This window comes from Setaria italica, chromosome I (genome assembly GCF_000263155.2).
Source record: "Setaria italica strain Yugu1 chromosome I, Setaria_italica_v2.0, whole genome shotgun sequence".
Classification (NCBI taxonomy): domain Eukaryota; kingdom Viridiplantae; phylum Streptophyta; class Magnoliopsida; order Poales; family Poaceae; genus Setaria; species Setaria italica.
In genome coordinates this window covers 39,261,471-39,278,455 of record NC_028450.1, presented here as the reverse complement: position 1 = coordinate 39,278,455, position 16,985 = coordinate 39,261,471, and the positions used below count along the sequence as shown (strand labels likewise).

General features: G+C 48.4%; 2 protein-coding genes across 2 annotated transcripts; both read left to right on the top strand.

Annotated features, from left to right (window-relative positions):
• The first annotated feature begins 6 nt into the window (after positions 1-6).
• LOC101754779 (E3 ubiquitin-protein ligase COP1) lies at positions 7-6,333 on the top strand. The gene is made up of 13 exons (XM_004953999.2): positions 7-499; positions 1,210-1,287; positions 1,924-2,079; positions 2,210-2,569; positions 2,778-2,932; positions 3,035-3,100; positions 3,795-3,873; positions 3,957-4,112; positions 4,204-4,302; positions 4,785-4,889; positions 4,981-5,160; positions 5,588-5,698; positions 5,823-6,333. Exons 1-13 carry the CDS (start codon positions 122-124, stop codon positions 5,991-5,993), a joined length of 2,094 nt encoding a protein of 697 aa, XP_004954056.1. The 5' UTR covers positions 7-121; the 3' UTR covers positions 5,994-6,333.
• A 6,648-nt stretch (positions 6,334-12,981) lies between these two features.
• On the top strand, positions 12,982-16,515 carry LOC101754380 (nitrate reductase [NAD(P)H]). The gene is made up of 4 exons (XM_004953998.2): positions 12,982-14,030; positions 14,175-14,315; positions 14,576-14,808; positions 14,924-16,515. Exons 1-4 carry the CDS (start codon positions 13,073-13,075, stop codon positions 16,259-16,261), a joined length of 2,670 nt encoding a protein of 889 aa, XP_004954055.1. The 5' UTR covers positions 12,982-13,072; the 3' UTR covers positions 16,262-16,515.
• The last annotated feature ends 470 nt before the right edge of the window (positions 16,516-16,985 follow it).

The window sequence follows — 16,985 nt, the reverse complement described above, 5'->3', positions numbered from 1 at the left end:
TTCCAGCATCACCACATCCCACCAGGCCATTCCCACCACCATCACCACCCACCCCGACCCCGTATGCAATTATTCGCACCCGGACGCCACCGCCTCCGCCTCCACCACCACCGCATCCGCCATGGGCGACTCCTCGGTGGCCGGCGCGCTCGTGCCGTCCGTGCCCAAGCCGGAGGCCGCGCCGTCCGGTGACGCCTCCACGGCGGCCGCGGCGACCACGGCGGCGCTGGCGCTGGCGCTGGCGGAGGAGGCGGGGGCGCGCGCCGCGTCGGCGTCGGCGTCCCCGCAGGGCCCGGCGGCGGAGGGGGAGGGGCCCGCCGATAGGGACCTCCTCTGCCCGATCTGCATGGCGGTCATCAAGGACGCCTTCCTCACCGCCTGCGGTCACAGCTTCTGCTACATGTGCATCGTCACGCACCTCAGCCGCAAGAGCGACTGCCCCTGCTGCCGCCACTACCTCACCAAGGCTCAGCTCTACCCTAACTTCCTCCTAGACAAGGTGGGCTTCCTGCTCTGCTCGCCTCAGCTACTCTCCTCGAATTCATGTCATGTGCTAGGAATTGCAAATTGGCACTCACCGGTCACCGCAATGATATCAATGGTTGGTCGACGGCCGTGTGGTCTTAGTGTAATAAACATAGTAGGCGCATCGTGCAATTCGGAATTGTAGAGTTTCAAACTGAAATTCCATTCGCTGGGACGGCACTTGAACAGTGACATTACTCTAATTTCATTGTTGGTTTAGGTTTATATGTTATGATGCAGTCATAGGGCCTGTTGATTTATCAGTTTACTGCTATTCACATTGCAGCAGCATTAGAAGTTTGTGGTAACTTATGCACACATTAGTCAGTCTCCTTGTTAACCAGTTGATTTCATCAGTTTTTTAACTTCCTCAAAAGGGATCTGTCATCTTTTTCAGTATGTTGTTAGTGATAGGCCTTTGTCCCTTCCAGAATTACTTTCGCAACTTGTTGTGTTCAATGCCTGTTACATAGTAATTACTAAGTTGTCGTGTTCATGATGTTCTGTTAGTGTGTTGTGCCATTGACTTGTTTTATATACTATGGTCGTGTTTTGTGCACATTATGCTCAAGCCCTTGCTGGGGGAAAAAAACATCTGTGGTCTTGTCTATTGGTTGTTTTGGAACCTATTGCAGATACCACTTGCTAAATTTCTTACATTGCATCCATGTCTTGTCTATATAGGTTCTGAAGAAAATATCAGCCCGGCAAATCGCTAAAGCAGCATCACCAATCGATCAATTTCGATATGCATTGCAACAGGTCAGTGATTGAATATGTTGCTTTGCTAGTTGCGACTATTTTCTATTATAACAAACTTCCCTCCTGCATTCACCACTGAATGAGCACACTTTAAGTCTCTGAACAAACTTTTTTTTTCCTGCATCCACTTTTGTGTAGTAACTAAGTAACTAAATCTATATCTAAGGACACATTGCCATTGTCTAAAAAATATACACCTTCACCAATCTCAAATATAATTCTTTTGTTAACTTAAATCCCAGTGTTATGGATGCATCTTGGTAGTTCACTTATATCGTTTTCACATAACTAATCTAAATACTCGTAACGATGTTAGTCAAACATCAAACTGTTTGCCTGCAAGTTTCCCGAGGTAACACATTTCTGTAACTGCAAGTGGAAGTTTTTACATTACACAGCCCTGTTCCCCTTAAGCGCTGTCTATGTCTTGTCCTCTTATGGTTCATTGTTCATATGATAACCAAGCATTGCATGGTCAAGTTTGGTCAGTCACATTGTCATTTTTGTTCACAAGTGCTCTTAATATATGTACCTACTTGCTGGCTGTTTATGTATGATGCCATTTATCCCTGATATGTATTTTGTAATTTGTGAGCCTTTTAACAAGCCTGAGAATGTATCATTTATTTGAGATAGGGAAACGAAATGGGGGTTAAAGAGTTAGATAGCCTTATGACTTTGATTTCTGAGAAGAAGCGGCAAATGGAACAACAAGAATCAGAGACAAATATGCAAATATTGCTAGTCTTCTTGCACTGCCTTAGAAAGCAAAAGCTGGAAGAGTTGAATGAGGTTTGTCCTACATATTTTAATGGCTCTAATTCCTTCTCACCATGCTAACATCTTTATGTTAAGCAAAGTTTATCGATCTTGCTACTAAAAAAATTATCAATCTTGTATTAATCATACTCCATCTCAACAGATTCAAACTGATCTGCAGTACATCAAAGAAGATATCAGCGCTGTGGAGAGACATAGGTTAGAATTGCATCGCACAAAAGAAAGGTACTCCATGAAGCTGCGCGTGCTTTTGGATGATCCTGCCGCACAAAAAATGTGGCCCTCTCCTATAGAGAAAGCTAGCAGCCTCTTTCTTCCAAACCCTCGGACACCACTTAGCGCATCATGTCCAGGAAGTTTGCAGAATAAGAAGCTTGATTTGAAAGCTCAAGTAAGCCACCAAGGATTTCAAAGGAGAGATGCTCTAACTTGTTCAGACCCTCCAAATTCCCCTATACAATCGGGCAACGTCATTGCTAGGAAGAGGCGAGTTCAAGCACAGGTTAGTTTCTCACTCCATGCACTATTACATTCTTTTAGGTGCGGTTTCGCCTCCACATTACACCCCAAAATGAGGCCTCTTCCGTGATGCAAAAGGGCTTTGACAATATACAGTAGGCACATGGTCATTTACCTAATTCTAGTGTTGGATGAAATGGCACTAATCTTGTGTCATTTGTCATTATATAATTCTATGAGGAACCTTGCAGTTTAATGAGCTTCAAGAATACTACCTGCAAAGACGGCGTACTGGAGCACAGTCACGCAGACAAGAAGAAAGAGACATTGTTGCAATGAACAGAGAAGGTTATCATGCAGGCCTTCAGGATTTCCAGTCTGTGCTAACAACATTCACTCGATACAGGTGTGGTTATCTCCTTTGGTGACACAATATGCTTTATAGTAGTATTTCAGTTGGCAATGAGCTTATCATGTTATTTCTTGTTTGTTGTCATGTTTGCTTCAGTCGTCTACGTGTCATTGCGGAATTGAGGCATGGGGACTTGTTTCACTCTGCCAATATTGTATCAAGGTATGTAGTTTGAAATATGCACCTTCCACTTTGCAGTCCGATGTGAGGCATAGTTTCCTATCCGTACTTTCAAATGTAACTAGCAGCAGAGCTAGTGCAGTTGTATGGATAGAAATTTGAGTTGTGTTCATCAGAGTTTAAATATCTACGCCTACACTATTATTAATAAACCTTTTTACGGTCCTCCAAGAGGTACAAAGAAGTACCACCGATTATAACTCTGAGAAAGGGTAGCAAGGTACCAAAATCCAAGTTATAATTTTTTGTGCCTCTTGAAGGGCAGTAAAAAGGCTCACCTTATAATCTGGGCCTACAAAATTAAGCAGTTAATTCCTTATACCTTTCCCCTGGTTAATGTGGAAAAATCTGCTCCATTAAAGCAAACATGGAAGCGGCTTTAGATTTAAACATAACTTTTATGATATAATAGATGTGCAAGTAGAGTATTGTCGTAGTTTATCATTATAGTGGAGTATATTGGGATACAGGGGAGTGGTTTGTGCAGGTTGGAGAGCTGGAAGATCTGTACTTGTCATATTGCTTTTGACTTTTAAGTGTTTGAGTAAATTATTGTGCTGAGTATTTAATAGTATTAGTACAACATAGCTCCTTTTTATGTATCTGGCCAGTTTGATTTGCTTGCCAATCAGTTACATTACTGATGAACATTTTGGCATTTTTCCTAATATCGCAGTATTGAATTTGATCGTGATGATGAACTATTCGCTACGGCTGGAGTCTCGAAGCGTATTAAAGTTTTCGAATTTTCCAGTGTAAGTTTGCTTTGTCAGTGCATGTGCATTGCATAGTTCGCTGTAATTGAGATTACTTAAGTTTGATTTACTTCATTACATAGGTTGTTAATGAGCCATCAGATGTGCACTGCCCGGTTGTTGAAATGGCTACCAGATCTAAACTTAGTTGCCTCAGCTGGAACAAGTACTCAAAAAATGTTATTGCAAGCAGTGACTATGAGGGTATAGTAACTGTTTGGGATGTCCAGACCCGTCAGGTATGCATGGTCTATTCTACTCTTCATTTTGCAACCGCTGTATTGTAATTCAAACTGAGATATATGGTTTCTGTGTATTGTGTCATGCTAGAGTGTGATGGAGTATGAAGAGCATGAGAAGAGAGCATGGAGCGTTGATTTTTCTCGTACAGAACCTTCAATGCTAGTATCAGGGAGTGATGATTGCAAGGTATTTGAAAATTAATATAATCCTATTACATTTGCTCTTTCTCAAAGTAAAAAAAGTTTGGTGGTAGATCTCAATTAAATATGACTTGAAAACATTGTAACCTGGGTGGGTGATTTTTTCATTGTTATCAGATAACTTATTGCAGAAATAATAGTAGATTCATATGGTCACAGTGAATATCAATTACATGAGTGTGCCAAGTGCCAACAGGTTTAGTGTCTGAATTTTATAATGAGATTTTCTTAAGTAATGTATTGTACATAACTCAAAGGTCTGGCCATCTCTTTCGTCTTTGGTTTTGGACTACCTTCATATTTTTTTTCAGTTAGTGTGGTTACCAGTCCTCTTTTTCATCTAGTGTGAATGTGTGGTTCACAGCCTCACTAATGCATAGTGGATCCAACTTAAATTGTGGCTTGCAAATTTGTGTTGTTTTAGAATGCTTGTCCAATGCTAATGGAAGCTATTGCTGTGTATGACAGGTGAAAGTGTGGTGCACAAAACAAGAAGCAAGCGTGATCAATATTGATATGAAAGCAAATATTTGCTCAGTTAAATATAATCCTGGATCAAACTTCTATGTTGCAGTATGTTGCTTCATTTCTTAGCTCATAAGTAGTTAATTTGTTTAGTTTTCCAGTCAAAGGGTTAATTTACTTAGAAACTACAATATTCCAGGTCGGATCTGCTGATCACCATATTCACTACTTTGATTTACGTAATCCAAGTGCACCCGTCCATATTTTTGGTGGGCACAAGAAGGCAGTATCGTATGTGAAATTCTTATCTAACAATGAGCTTGCGTCTGCATCAACGGATAGCACATTACGGTTATGGGATGTCAAGGATAATTGCCCGGTATGCTCTTGCTGATATAATTATTTTCCATTTGCCATAATGGCTTTCTTGCCTCTTGAGCTTCTGTAGCATAGGGAAGAGTGGATCTATTTTGTTTCAGAGAATACCCAAACTATGCAGATAAATATGTTTTTACTTCGGTTATGTCCTGTGTTTTATTTAGATTAAGCAGTACTTTTAGGACATAGGACTTGTTTCTATAAATATCGATGAACAGTTTTGGCAAAACAACTATTAATGGAATATGAACTTCAGCGCTTCATGTAAAATTCTCTTTTATGTACTATAACATTTTCTTTTTATAGTGCAACAGGCAGTGAATTCATCAATTTTACCCATCTAACAGTGCATGCGTGGCATGAAAGAGCATTGCAATGATAAAAAAAAATTGGATGACATTTTTGTTATAACAACATTGTTTTTTCAGGTACGGACATTCAGAGGGCACAAAAATGAAAAGAACTTTGTTGGGTTGTCTGTTAACAATGAGTATATTGCTTGTGGAAGTGAAACAAATGAGGTTTTTGTTTATCACAAGGTAATTGCAAGTTTCTTCTTGCTCTTGTTCTCATGTGCATGCATTATTATAATGTGTGATGCGCCTTAATCAATCACATGGGTTCCTATTAATCCCTCTCAATCTAACTCCACGCCAATTGCAGGCAATCTCAAAACCTGCAGCAAGCCATAGATTTGTATCTTCTGACTTGGACGATGCTGATGATGATCCTGGTTCTTATTTCATTAGCGCCGTCTGCTGGAAGAGCGATAGCCCTACCATGTTAACTGCTAACAGTCAGGGGACAATCAAAGTTCTTGTACTTGCCCCTTGATGTTATCAAGGGCTTTCACGAGATTTACAGTCAGCTTGTATATCTTACTGTCCAGTTGTTTCTTTTCGTGCCATTATATTCCCAAAGTGGGAGTGGAGGTATTATTGATCTCCGGTTTAGGGCACGAAGTTTTGAAGCTGGTCAGCTGACGTAGGGTTTGAGGTCTCAGAATGTGCATATTCATGTTGATGTTGTATATATGTAAAAGCAGCCAAGATATTGATTACAAGTGTAACATGAGGAATACACCTTGATAAAGCCCCTTATTTCTACATTGAGGGTATTTGTGTTTAAACTCAGAAACTTATGTGGTTATGACGGTTGCCCATACTTCTTCCCACCTTGATCACCAATTGTTACCTTTTTCCAGTTTTGTTTTAAGTTTCTGCTTAAATTTTGTTGGCGGTTTGCCAGTGGTTTTTAACATCCTATTGTTTAGCTTCCTGAAGTATGTTCAGTTTGTCCGGTTAGGCGTGCACAAATATATACTGTATTACATTTCTTTGTTTTGGGGCAGCATTTTCAGGGTCCTCTTCCTGGTTTCTGCAGTGGTGAAGATGTGGCGCTGTGTAAGTTTCTTCTTTGAAATTTGAAATTGGTGTAGGTTTTGTGATAACCAATATCGTGCTCGATATTTATAAATTATAATATCTGTGCCCGTGTGGATACGTGCCGGAAGTCTGGAACGCCTGAACTGGTATTTTCTGTGCCATGGTTGCGTGCACGTTCTGTTCTTAGTAGGCTGCTATGGTCGCATTCTTTTCCTGTTCGGCTGGGAGACGGGGCTAAATTTTAGTTCTGTCACATTGGATGTTCGGATGTTAAGTCGAAGTAATTCAACATTGGCGAATGGTTACTGTAGCACCACATTGTCAAATTATGGATTAATTAGGCTTAATAGGTTTGTCTCACGATTTAGTCTAGGGTTGTGCAATTAGTTTTGTAATTAGTCTATATTTAATATTCATAATTAGTTTAGCTCCTCTCTCCCAAACACCTCTAGCAACTGATCTTTTGTTAATGGAAAAAAACAGTACGGTCAGCTAGTAATCTAAAGAGTGGCAACCACTTCTGTGTAAGATACTAGTAGTTTGTTTCGCAGCTCGCACCCACAGGTCTGAGTCTGACTGAAGCATCTCAATCACCAGCTCCACCACGGGTGGGACAGTGAATTCGCCCTCTGCCGCATCGCAGCTTTTGTTCGGGCTGCCGAGTCGCAGGTCGCCCGGCAAGCAAGAGGCTCGTTGGCCCTTGGAGCCCCCAATGGCCTATGCGGTTTCAGCAACCGAGCGAACGGCGCATGCAGGGCACTAACCCAACGCAACTCGTGCATGCACTGCACGGCCGAGGTCGACCGCGCCTGCCCAGCGCCCACCCGCCCCGCCGGCCGGCACATGTGCCGGCATGCCGCCGAGGGCGAGTGGAGACGGTGCCGCCCGGGCGCCCGAGGTGCGGGACGTGCCGACGCGAGCGCCTTCGTTCCGTTTATTCATCCGGGCACGGGGAAAAGGGTCACTTGTCGGGTGTCGGCTAGTCGGCCTCTCGGGGAACTTTCACCGCGACCGCGAGCAGAGTTGTACGTGACCTGCGCTGTAAACTGCATTGGTTGATCCACGTTTAATCCAGGATTAAAGGTGGTTAACTTTGCTGTTTAGACATACTGTATGACCTAGCTCATGGTTCCGCGTCTTCAGAACTTGTGTGTCCGCATGTGTTGTCCGCAGCTTTCGCTTTGCGTTGCCACAATAATCAGCGTGGAACTGCCAAACAAAGGACAGCACGACACATCTCCCGCTGAAGATTAGATTGGCAGGTTTGGCAGACTTGAGGGAGCCGATTTGGTGCGTTCTGTGTTCAGCTTTGGGTTGGCTTGGCTTACATCTCCCCAAAAATTTCAGCTTTGTGTGGAAAAAAAGTTCTCTGCGCGGTGCCGCACCTGGTGCGACACTGCCCAGATGACCGACGCGTGTCCACGGAGCACCCATCCTTTCCATCAGCGAACCAAGCCGAGCCAGGGTCTCCTCCGTGAAGTAGATCGAGCTGACTTCCGCTTTGAAGCAGAAACAAAAATCAAATTGGCTCTCTGAAAATAGATCGAGCCGCCCCTGTCCTCAGGCGTTGGTCAGCACCTGATGCCGCGGCTGCACGTGGACTCTAGCTGCTTGGAGCAGAGGTGCAATTGGGCAGTTCGTGTGCATCCAAGAGGTGCAGATCAAGCAGAACATCACCGACTCAGAGGTTGAGAGCACACGGTGTCCAATCCCGTTAGACTCGTCAGCTCCATTTGTTAACCATGCCGGCGGCCACCTCTATAGTGACCCGCTCCTGTAGCCATGTCATCCTCATGTACTGGGGCAAACCGTAGTAGATGCAAATTAAGAGAAAGGAAAAGGAATACTACCATCTTCAGACTTCATCTGTTGTTGGTTGCTGCCTTGTTGCCAGCAGCAAAACCATGTCGAGTATTTACATCCTGATGTTTTGGTAGCATATTGTCGGATGGATGGAGAATGGAGTTTAGATTTCAGGAGAAGATTTGGTTCAGGATCTCTAGTTATTGAGCCTTTGTAGTGTAGGTTGGTACTGGTTTGATTTATTCTGTAGTAGCAAGTTTTGTTGGAATTTGTAGAGGAGACATGCAGTGTCAATTTTGAACCAGTACCAATTAATCTGAATGCTGAATGTTTGATTTGATCTGGTTCCGCCCATCGCTCGGTTTAGAAGAAAGCTCCATGTCCCAAGTCAGCTTGATCTGCTAGCAGAGGAGATGTAGGCTCGACTCATTCGATCGCTGATGGAAATGTTCGTGGACACACGTCGGCCATCTAAGCGGTAGGCAGTGTTGCACCAAACGCGCGGTGCGGCACCGCCGCAGAGAATTTTCTTCCTTTTGTGTGTGTGCCTCTAGTAGGGATTACTTTCCTTGGTTCCTGATAGGATGCTGGTTTTGATTCGTGCAATAGTTTGCATTCCGAACTTGTCGTCATATCTTACTACTCTCTCCGTCCCTAAATAACTGTCGTTTTCGCTTCCCGAGAAACAACTCTGACTAAATATATATACAAAAATTATTAATATTTATGACACAAAATTAATATCATTAGATAGATATTTGAATCTAGTTTTTTAATAAATTTATTTGAAGATACAAATGGTGCATGTATTTTTTACAAATCCAATCGAAATTACGGCACGAAAACTAAAAGTAACAGTTATTTAGAAACGGAGGGAGTGCATCCAAGGCTCCAAGCTACCAGCTGCAATGCCAGTATCAACGGATCAAATCCCCAAAGATTCCACTCGAAAATATCTAAACCAGCTTATGGATACTTTGCTGACGTCAAGAACAGTCCAAGAACTTGAATCCGTATTAAAGCCGCACTTTTATCACTTTATGCTCTTTCACGGGTGCAAAACAGAGCGCCTATTAGTTGGTCCAAAAGGGCAAGTGAGCCTGATACGGCGCTTTCACTGTAGTTCCGTCTTGATTCGTCTGGGTATGATCGCTTTTTGTCATTTTTATTTCGTTTTGGATGTTGAAAAAGTGAGAATATTCTAGACTTTTTTTGTTGTCTTTACTCTGAGGCAAACAAGGGGAGCCGTCGATTGTTGGCGTGCACTGACCAGTGATTCTTTTCTTATGCGATGAATCAACCGGACTACACGCATACGGTGTGCAGCTGTCATCGCGATAGATGCATCCTGCATGTATGTTACGGCGATTTCTTAAGCACAGTTTCGCTTTCCTGAAGCCACAACTGGTTATGTCTGATGGGGATCTTTGCATTATTCTGAGATTCAAGTGGAATCGCTAGAATCTTGACAAGCTGTGCATGCGATGTATCCAGTACATAATGAAACATAAACATATCCTCCTAAGGGTGAGGTAGTTTTTTAGCCCCCTCTATCATGAATCAAGATGCATGTTCTTGTGCTGTGCTCTGCCTGTTGCATGCACACTGTGAGCATTAAGTGCAAAACAGCTGTAGCCTGTATAACAATGCTGATCATATAGTGGAAAGATGGAGAGATGAACAGCTGAGGTGATCGAAATGGCACAGTAGGAAATGCAGGGGGCTGAACTGAACTCAATTGACTTATAGCAGCCCTCCTTTTGGACTGACTGGACATTGTTGGAGATGGGAACATTTCACCCGGTAACTGTGTGCACGTGTGGTCTTTTCCCGATTAGAAAAAGGACATTTGAGGCGTTCGTTTTCCCGGAGGAGCAACGGGAATCCGCAAATAACAACACGATCGTATGAGTGGCTAGGATAACAAGTAGTCCATTCACAGAAAAGTGCATCTCAAAAGCAGGCGCGGAGATACAGTCAGCTCAGGACAAGTTTTGCTTTCCAGACGTACAATCTTGCTGCTCGGTTTCTTCGTCTTGATTCACGTTCAAAAAAGAAAATCTTTACCTTTTTTCCAGATCGGCAAAGCATAATACATTGCGCTACTCAGATACGCAGAAATTGTGGAGCTTATATTCAGTTCAGTATGTCTGTTCAAGTGTTGTAAACTCCAAAGCATGGCCTGTGCCCAAACTGTGTACTCCCGAAACGAAGCCAAACCAAGCGAAGAAGCGTCAGGCTCACAGTCACAGACACAGGACAAAGAGCCCATCCGTGGTGGCACCAGGTTTCGGAATTCTGGCGCGGCGCCAGGCAGGGACCGGAAGTGGTTGGCGCAAGACACCAAAGCCATAGGATCCGCAGGCAAGGACGGCTGGACGCAGCAGCGGTGGGCGGAGTCGCCAACCGGGGGAGGCTGGCCTCCAGAAAGCTCACATCAGGCGCCGGCACGCGCGCTCCCTCCGCTAGCCGCTACGTGCTCGTGCTCCTGCCTCTGCCTCTGCCTGCCCGTGCCCGGCTCCGGCCTCTATCCCGCGCCTTGGCCCTTGGAGACGGCGGGAGGCAACCCCTGTGGGGAGCCGGGCGGCCTTGAGATCCTGAGAAGCTGCGAACTGCACCCAGGCCTTGTTTAGTTGGGGAATTTGGGAGGTGCCAAATTACTGTTACAGCACTGTAGCACACTGTAGCGTTTCGTTTGTATTTGTGAATTATTGTCCAAATATTGACTAATTAGGCTCAAAAGATTCGTCTCGCAAAGTACAACAAAACTGTGCAATTAGTTTTTAATTTCATCTACATTTAGTACTCCATGCATGTACCGCAAGTTTGATGTGATGGGGAATCTTCTTTTTGCATAGTGTCAAAGTTGGGAGTTGGGAGTAACTAAACATGGCCCCAAACTGCTCTACGACTAGCATCGCCCGGTCTCCGGGCAGCTGTTGCCAAACCGGGAAGTGAAGCATCCTCCTGGCGTCGCACCGGTTACTTGGCCATTGGAAAACGCCATGCGCCACGCGCCTTGTTAATTGGAGTAGTACAGCGATTACCACAGCTGCTGCTGCTGCTAGCGTTGTGTGCCTAGGTCAATCATTTAGTCCGAGACTTTTTGCAGGCCTTTTGAAGTGGGCGGAGAAGCAGTATCTTATGGTTCTTGATAAGATACTCTTGCATCATGGATGGTTTTAACATAGTCTTGCTGGGTTTATTAATGTAACCACAGATCTGATTGCTTTTCTATTAACTAGTGAAGGATTATTCGTGGGCTGGTCATTGAGGGGTTTTATTTTGGTCCAATTTCAGAGCTGGAAATGAAGTGATTCTTAAGTTCTGACTTTGTGCTATGACCTTTGACTTTATTCAGAGAGAGAAAACAATGCAGGTAAAACTTGCCCTTACGGTTACTAAAAGGAGACGGTTCTTCTATGTTTGTTGAGCCAGTTAACCTAGTAAAGGTCAGTTGGGACGTGATCCCCATATAATAGCAAGGGCTGATTACCCCTTTCTTGCCTAGATATTTGTGTTTCAAAAATGCAAGAAATCCTATCAGAGTTATTCAGATAACTTTATGCTTGTCGTATGTGTCTTTTATAAATTTTATACTCATGCCTGCAGTGATTAGATAATGCAATAATGTGCTCGCCAATGCTCAGCCGACCTAAACCATGGAGAAATTCAGTAGCAATCAGCCTGAGACGATCTAGACACCCGTGCATGTATGATGAGTTGCATGAACCCCATAGCCCTGTAGATTATCAGCATCCATGCCACCTGAGCGCGATGTCCTAAAGAACAGAGGAATAAGAAAGGCACTTGATCATGAACTCCAACATAGCCAATGGTGGTCGGCCGGTTGATTTTTGTCGTTTTACGTATGCACCCACGATGGATGGATTCAGCGAATGCTCCAGATCTGCATAAACTAATCAATCTCGGCGAAGCAAAAGGGAAGCAGGAAAGAAGCGACGGGAGGACCCCCCCGGAGATCGCCAGGATTCACCCGGGAAGGTCATTTCTCAGGCGAGCAGCATTCGGGGATGGCTGCAGCTGCCGAACTCGATCGAAACGCATGCCGGCGTCTTCCCTTTCCTTGTCGTGCACCTAACTAAGCTGTGGGGTTGGTGTCAAACACTTCGGTTGGTTTGCACATCAAAAGGTCGTCCTGGTGAACTTTCAGCACAACACGGTCACGCCGTCACGGCATTTACCAGAGGATTGCACATGTGCTCAATTCGGGTTCTGAACTAAATGCTCAACTAATCCGTCCCAGAATAACACTACGTGATTCTGAATAGTCTACATGTTTCATGGAAAAAGAAAGAATTCCGAATAGTCCAGCGTTACATGCATCCGCAACTTGTAATTAGCCGTCGCTTTCTACTCGTCGAGAAACTAAAAAATGTGCAGGCACTACAGCCAGTCGTGCCGGCAAGTGACGCCGTTTGGAGGATGGAAAGAGAAACGAGCGAGCTCCTCGCGATTTTGTATCCTTGTGCGGCGCATGCATCAGGGGGAGGCCCCATGCAGTAGTGAAGTACTAGCAGCGCGCCTCCTCCCTCCCACCCACCGTGCTCCGTCGACCGTCGTCCGTCCCTATATAAACCCGGCACCACCACCTCCCCGGATTCCAAGAACAGATGCCACTCTGAGCTTCAAATTAACCTCGAGCCCTGACAGCAAATTTACCAGCCACCGTGCCCGCACAACTCCTCCCGAGTGCCCGCGACAATGGCGGCCTCCGTTGAGCGGCACCTGACCCCCCACCCGTGGCCGAGCAATGCGCCTCCCAAGAGCTTCGACATGTTCAAGCCCGGCGGCCCGGGCAAGCGCCGCACCGGCTCCGACTCCGATTCCGACGACGACGACAACATACCCCCGGACTGGAGGTCCCTCTACCACCCGCGCCTCGAGGTGGAGCCGCCCGTCCACGACCCCCGCGACGAGGCCACCTCCGACGCGTGGGTGCGTCGCCACCCGGCGCTCGTCCGGCTCACCGGCAAGCACCCGTTCAACTCGGAGCCCCCAGTCCCGCGGCTCATGGCGCACGGGTTCATCACCCCGGCGCCGCTCCACTACGTGCGCAACCACGGGGCGGTGCCCAAGGCGGACTGGTCCACCTGGACCGTGGAGGTGACGGGTCTCGTGCGGCGCCCCGCGAGGCTCACCATGGAGCAGCTGGTGACGGAGTTCGAGGCCGTGGAGATCCCTGTGACGCTGGTGTGCGCGGGGAACCGGCGCAAGGAGCAGAACATGGTGCGCCAGACCGTGGGCTTCAACTGGGGCCCTGGGGCCATCTCCACCTCCGTGTGGCGCGGCGTCAGGCTCCGCGACGTGCTGCGCCGGTGCGGCGTCATGGGCGCCGGCGCCGGCGCCGCCAACGTGTGCTTCGAGGGCGCCGAGGACCTCCCCGGCGGCGGCGGGTGCAAGTACGGCACCAGCCTGCGGCGGGAGGTGGCCATGGACCCCGCGCGCGACGTCATCCTCGCCTACATGCAGAACGGCGAGCCGCTGGCGCCCGACCACGGGTTCCCCGTGCGCGTCATCGTGCCGGGATTCATCGGGGGGCGCATGGTGAAGTGGCTCAAGCGGATCATCGTCGCCTCCAACGAGTCCGAGAGCTACTACCACTACCGGGACAACCGCGTCCTGCCGTCCCACGTCGACGCCGAGCTCGCCAATGCCGAAGGTATCTTCGCTTCGCGCCGCCGAATCTGCACCCATCAGGATCTCGTTTCTTCTGGTCGGCCCGCGACGTGCGCCCGGGCGACACGTCGACGCCTGACGATGACCTCATTCTCACAGCGCGTGCGTGTTTTTTCTGGATGTGCAGCGTGGTGGTACAAGCCGGAGTACATGATAAACGAGCTGAACATCAACTCGGTGATCACGACGCCGGGCCACGACGAGGTGCTGCCCATCAACGCCCTGACGACGCAGCGGCCGTATACCATCAAAGGGTATGCGTACTCCGGTGAGTAGGACAACGGCCATCTCATCATCCCATCATCTTGCATCATCACCCCGTACCGCATAAATATCGAATCTTTTTTTAGATGCGTATAAAAATGTTTTTCTTTATAGAGGTGTGGAATCCGAGATTAGTTTGGGCTTGGGTCTTCTCGATATAAAAGCCCAGTAACAACAGAAGTTGGGCTTCTAGATATTGGGCCTTACTCTGCTTTCCAAGAGAACCGGTCGGTGCTAAACGCGCGGTGATGATTTTGTTGCCAGGTGGCGGCCGGAAAGTTACACGGGTGGAGGTGACCCTGGACGGCGGCGAGACGTGGCAGGTGTGCTCGCTCGACCACCCGGAGCGCCCAACCAAGTACGGCAAGTACTGGTGCTGGTGCTTCTGGTCCGTCGACGTTGAGGTGCTCGACGTGCTCGGGGCCAAGGAGATAGCCGTCCGCGCCTGGGACGAGGCCATGAACGCCCAGCCGGAGAAGCTCATCTGGAACCTCATGGTAAGTTACTGCCGTGTAACTTGATTGATCGTGTGCTCCCTTCTCATGGCGTCCGATTCGTTCATGGCGACGGTGGATTTGAACTGAGCTTGCATTTATTTTGTGTCGTGCGCAGGGCATGATGAACAACTGCTGGTTCCGGGTGAAGGTGAACGCGTGCCGGCCGCACAAGGGCGAGATCGGGCTGGTGTTCGAGCACCCGACGCAGCCGGGCAACCAGGCGGGCGGCTGGATGGCGCGGCAGAAGCACCTGGAGACGTCGGAGAGCGCGCAGGGCACGCTGAAGAAGAGCACCTCCACACCCTTCATGAACACGGCCACCGCGCAGTACACCATGTCCGAGGTGCGCCGCCACACGTCCCCGGAGTCCGCCTGGATCATCGTGCACGGTCACATCTACGACTGCACGGGCTTCCTCAAGGACCACCCCGGCGGCGCCGACAGCATCCTCATCAACGCCGGCACCGACTGCACCGAGGAGTTCGACGCCATCCACTCCGACAAGGCCCGCGGCCTCCTCGAGATGTACCGCGTCGGCGAGCTCGTCGTCACCGGTAGCGACTACTCCCCGCAGAGCAGCCACGCCGACCTCAAGGCCATCGTCGAGGCCCCTGCACCTGCGCCGGCGGTTCCTCTGCCCGTGTCCACCGTCGCGCTCGCCAACCCGCGGGAGAAGGTGAGATGCCGGCTCGTGGACAAGAAGAGCATGTCCTACAACGTGCGCCTCTTCCGGTTCGCTCTGCCGTCGCCGGACCAGAAGCTCGGCCTGCCGGTCGGCAAGCACGTGTACGTGTGCGCCTCGATCGGCGGCAAGCTCTGCATGCGCGCCTACACGCCGACGAGCTCCGTCGACGAGGTCGGCCACATCGAGCTCCTGATCAAGATATACTTCAAGGACGAGGACCCCAAGTTCCCCAACGGCGGGCTCATGTCGCAGTACCTCGACTCCCTGCCGCTCGGCTCGACCATCGACATCAAGGGTCCCATCGGGCACATCGAGTACGCCGGCCGCGGCGGCTTCGTGGTGAACGGCGAGCGCCGGTCCGCGCGGAGGCTCGCCATGATCGCCGGCGGGACGGGGATCACGCCGGTGTACCAGGTGATCCAGGCCGTGCTGAGGGACCAGCCCGATGACGACACGGAGATGCACCTGGTGTACGCGAACCGGACGGAGGAAGACATGCTCCTGAGGGAGGAGATCGACCGGTGGGCGGCGGCGCACCCGGCGCGGCTCAAGGTGTGGTACGTGGTGAGCAAGGTGGCGAGGCCGGAGGATGGGTGGGAGCACGGCGTCGGGAGGGTGGACGAGCAGGTGATGAGGGAACACCTTCCACCGGGCGACGGCGAGACGCTCGCGCTCGTGTGCGGGCCGCCGGCGATGATCGAGTGCACGGTGCGCCCCGCCCTGGAGAAGATGGGGTACGACCTCGACAAGTCGTGCCTCGTCTTCTGAGCTGGAGCTTGGCGCGGATGTCGCGCGAGTGCGAACTGTACATAGAGACGCTGCGTTGTTGCAGCCTAGTAACGCGTCGATCTTGCTAGAACTCCACCGGGTTCTGGTGCTAGCGAGTTACGTAGGGTGTGAGTGGCCATGGAAGTGCATACTAGCTTGTGCCATAGCCGTTTTTGTGATCAGATGTGCTGGTCCTACAGAGCAATAAAAAACCAGAGGTCATTGCAATTGCTTGACAAGGTTCAGTATTTTCACTGATGCAAGTATACAGCAGGACACTAGCGTCGTGATCTCTTGATTGTTGAGCCTTAAGGCCAAGGCTGATGCATCTGATCAATGACTTTCAGGTTGCAAGATGGAAGGAAAACTGTTCTTTGCGACTTTTAGCCCATTTGAATGCGGTGGATGATCTGGGAGTTCATGTCCTAAGTGGAACTTTTTCCAGCCAGTAAGGCCCCATTTGAAACGGCTGTTTTTCATGAACCATGCTAGAATCCAATTGATCACTATAATATAATTCCTGCTAAACTGCTATGAAAATCCCGCACTTTAGGGAGGTACCAAGCTGCATAAAAAAATAAATCTGGAGTTCTAAAATACTCCGGCCCACATTTAAATCACAGGAGGAAAAGCCCAATTATCGGATTCCTGCCAAAACCCACTTAAAAGCCCACCGAATTCTATACCAATAAGCCCATCTCTCAATCTTGCTCGGGACGCCTCA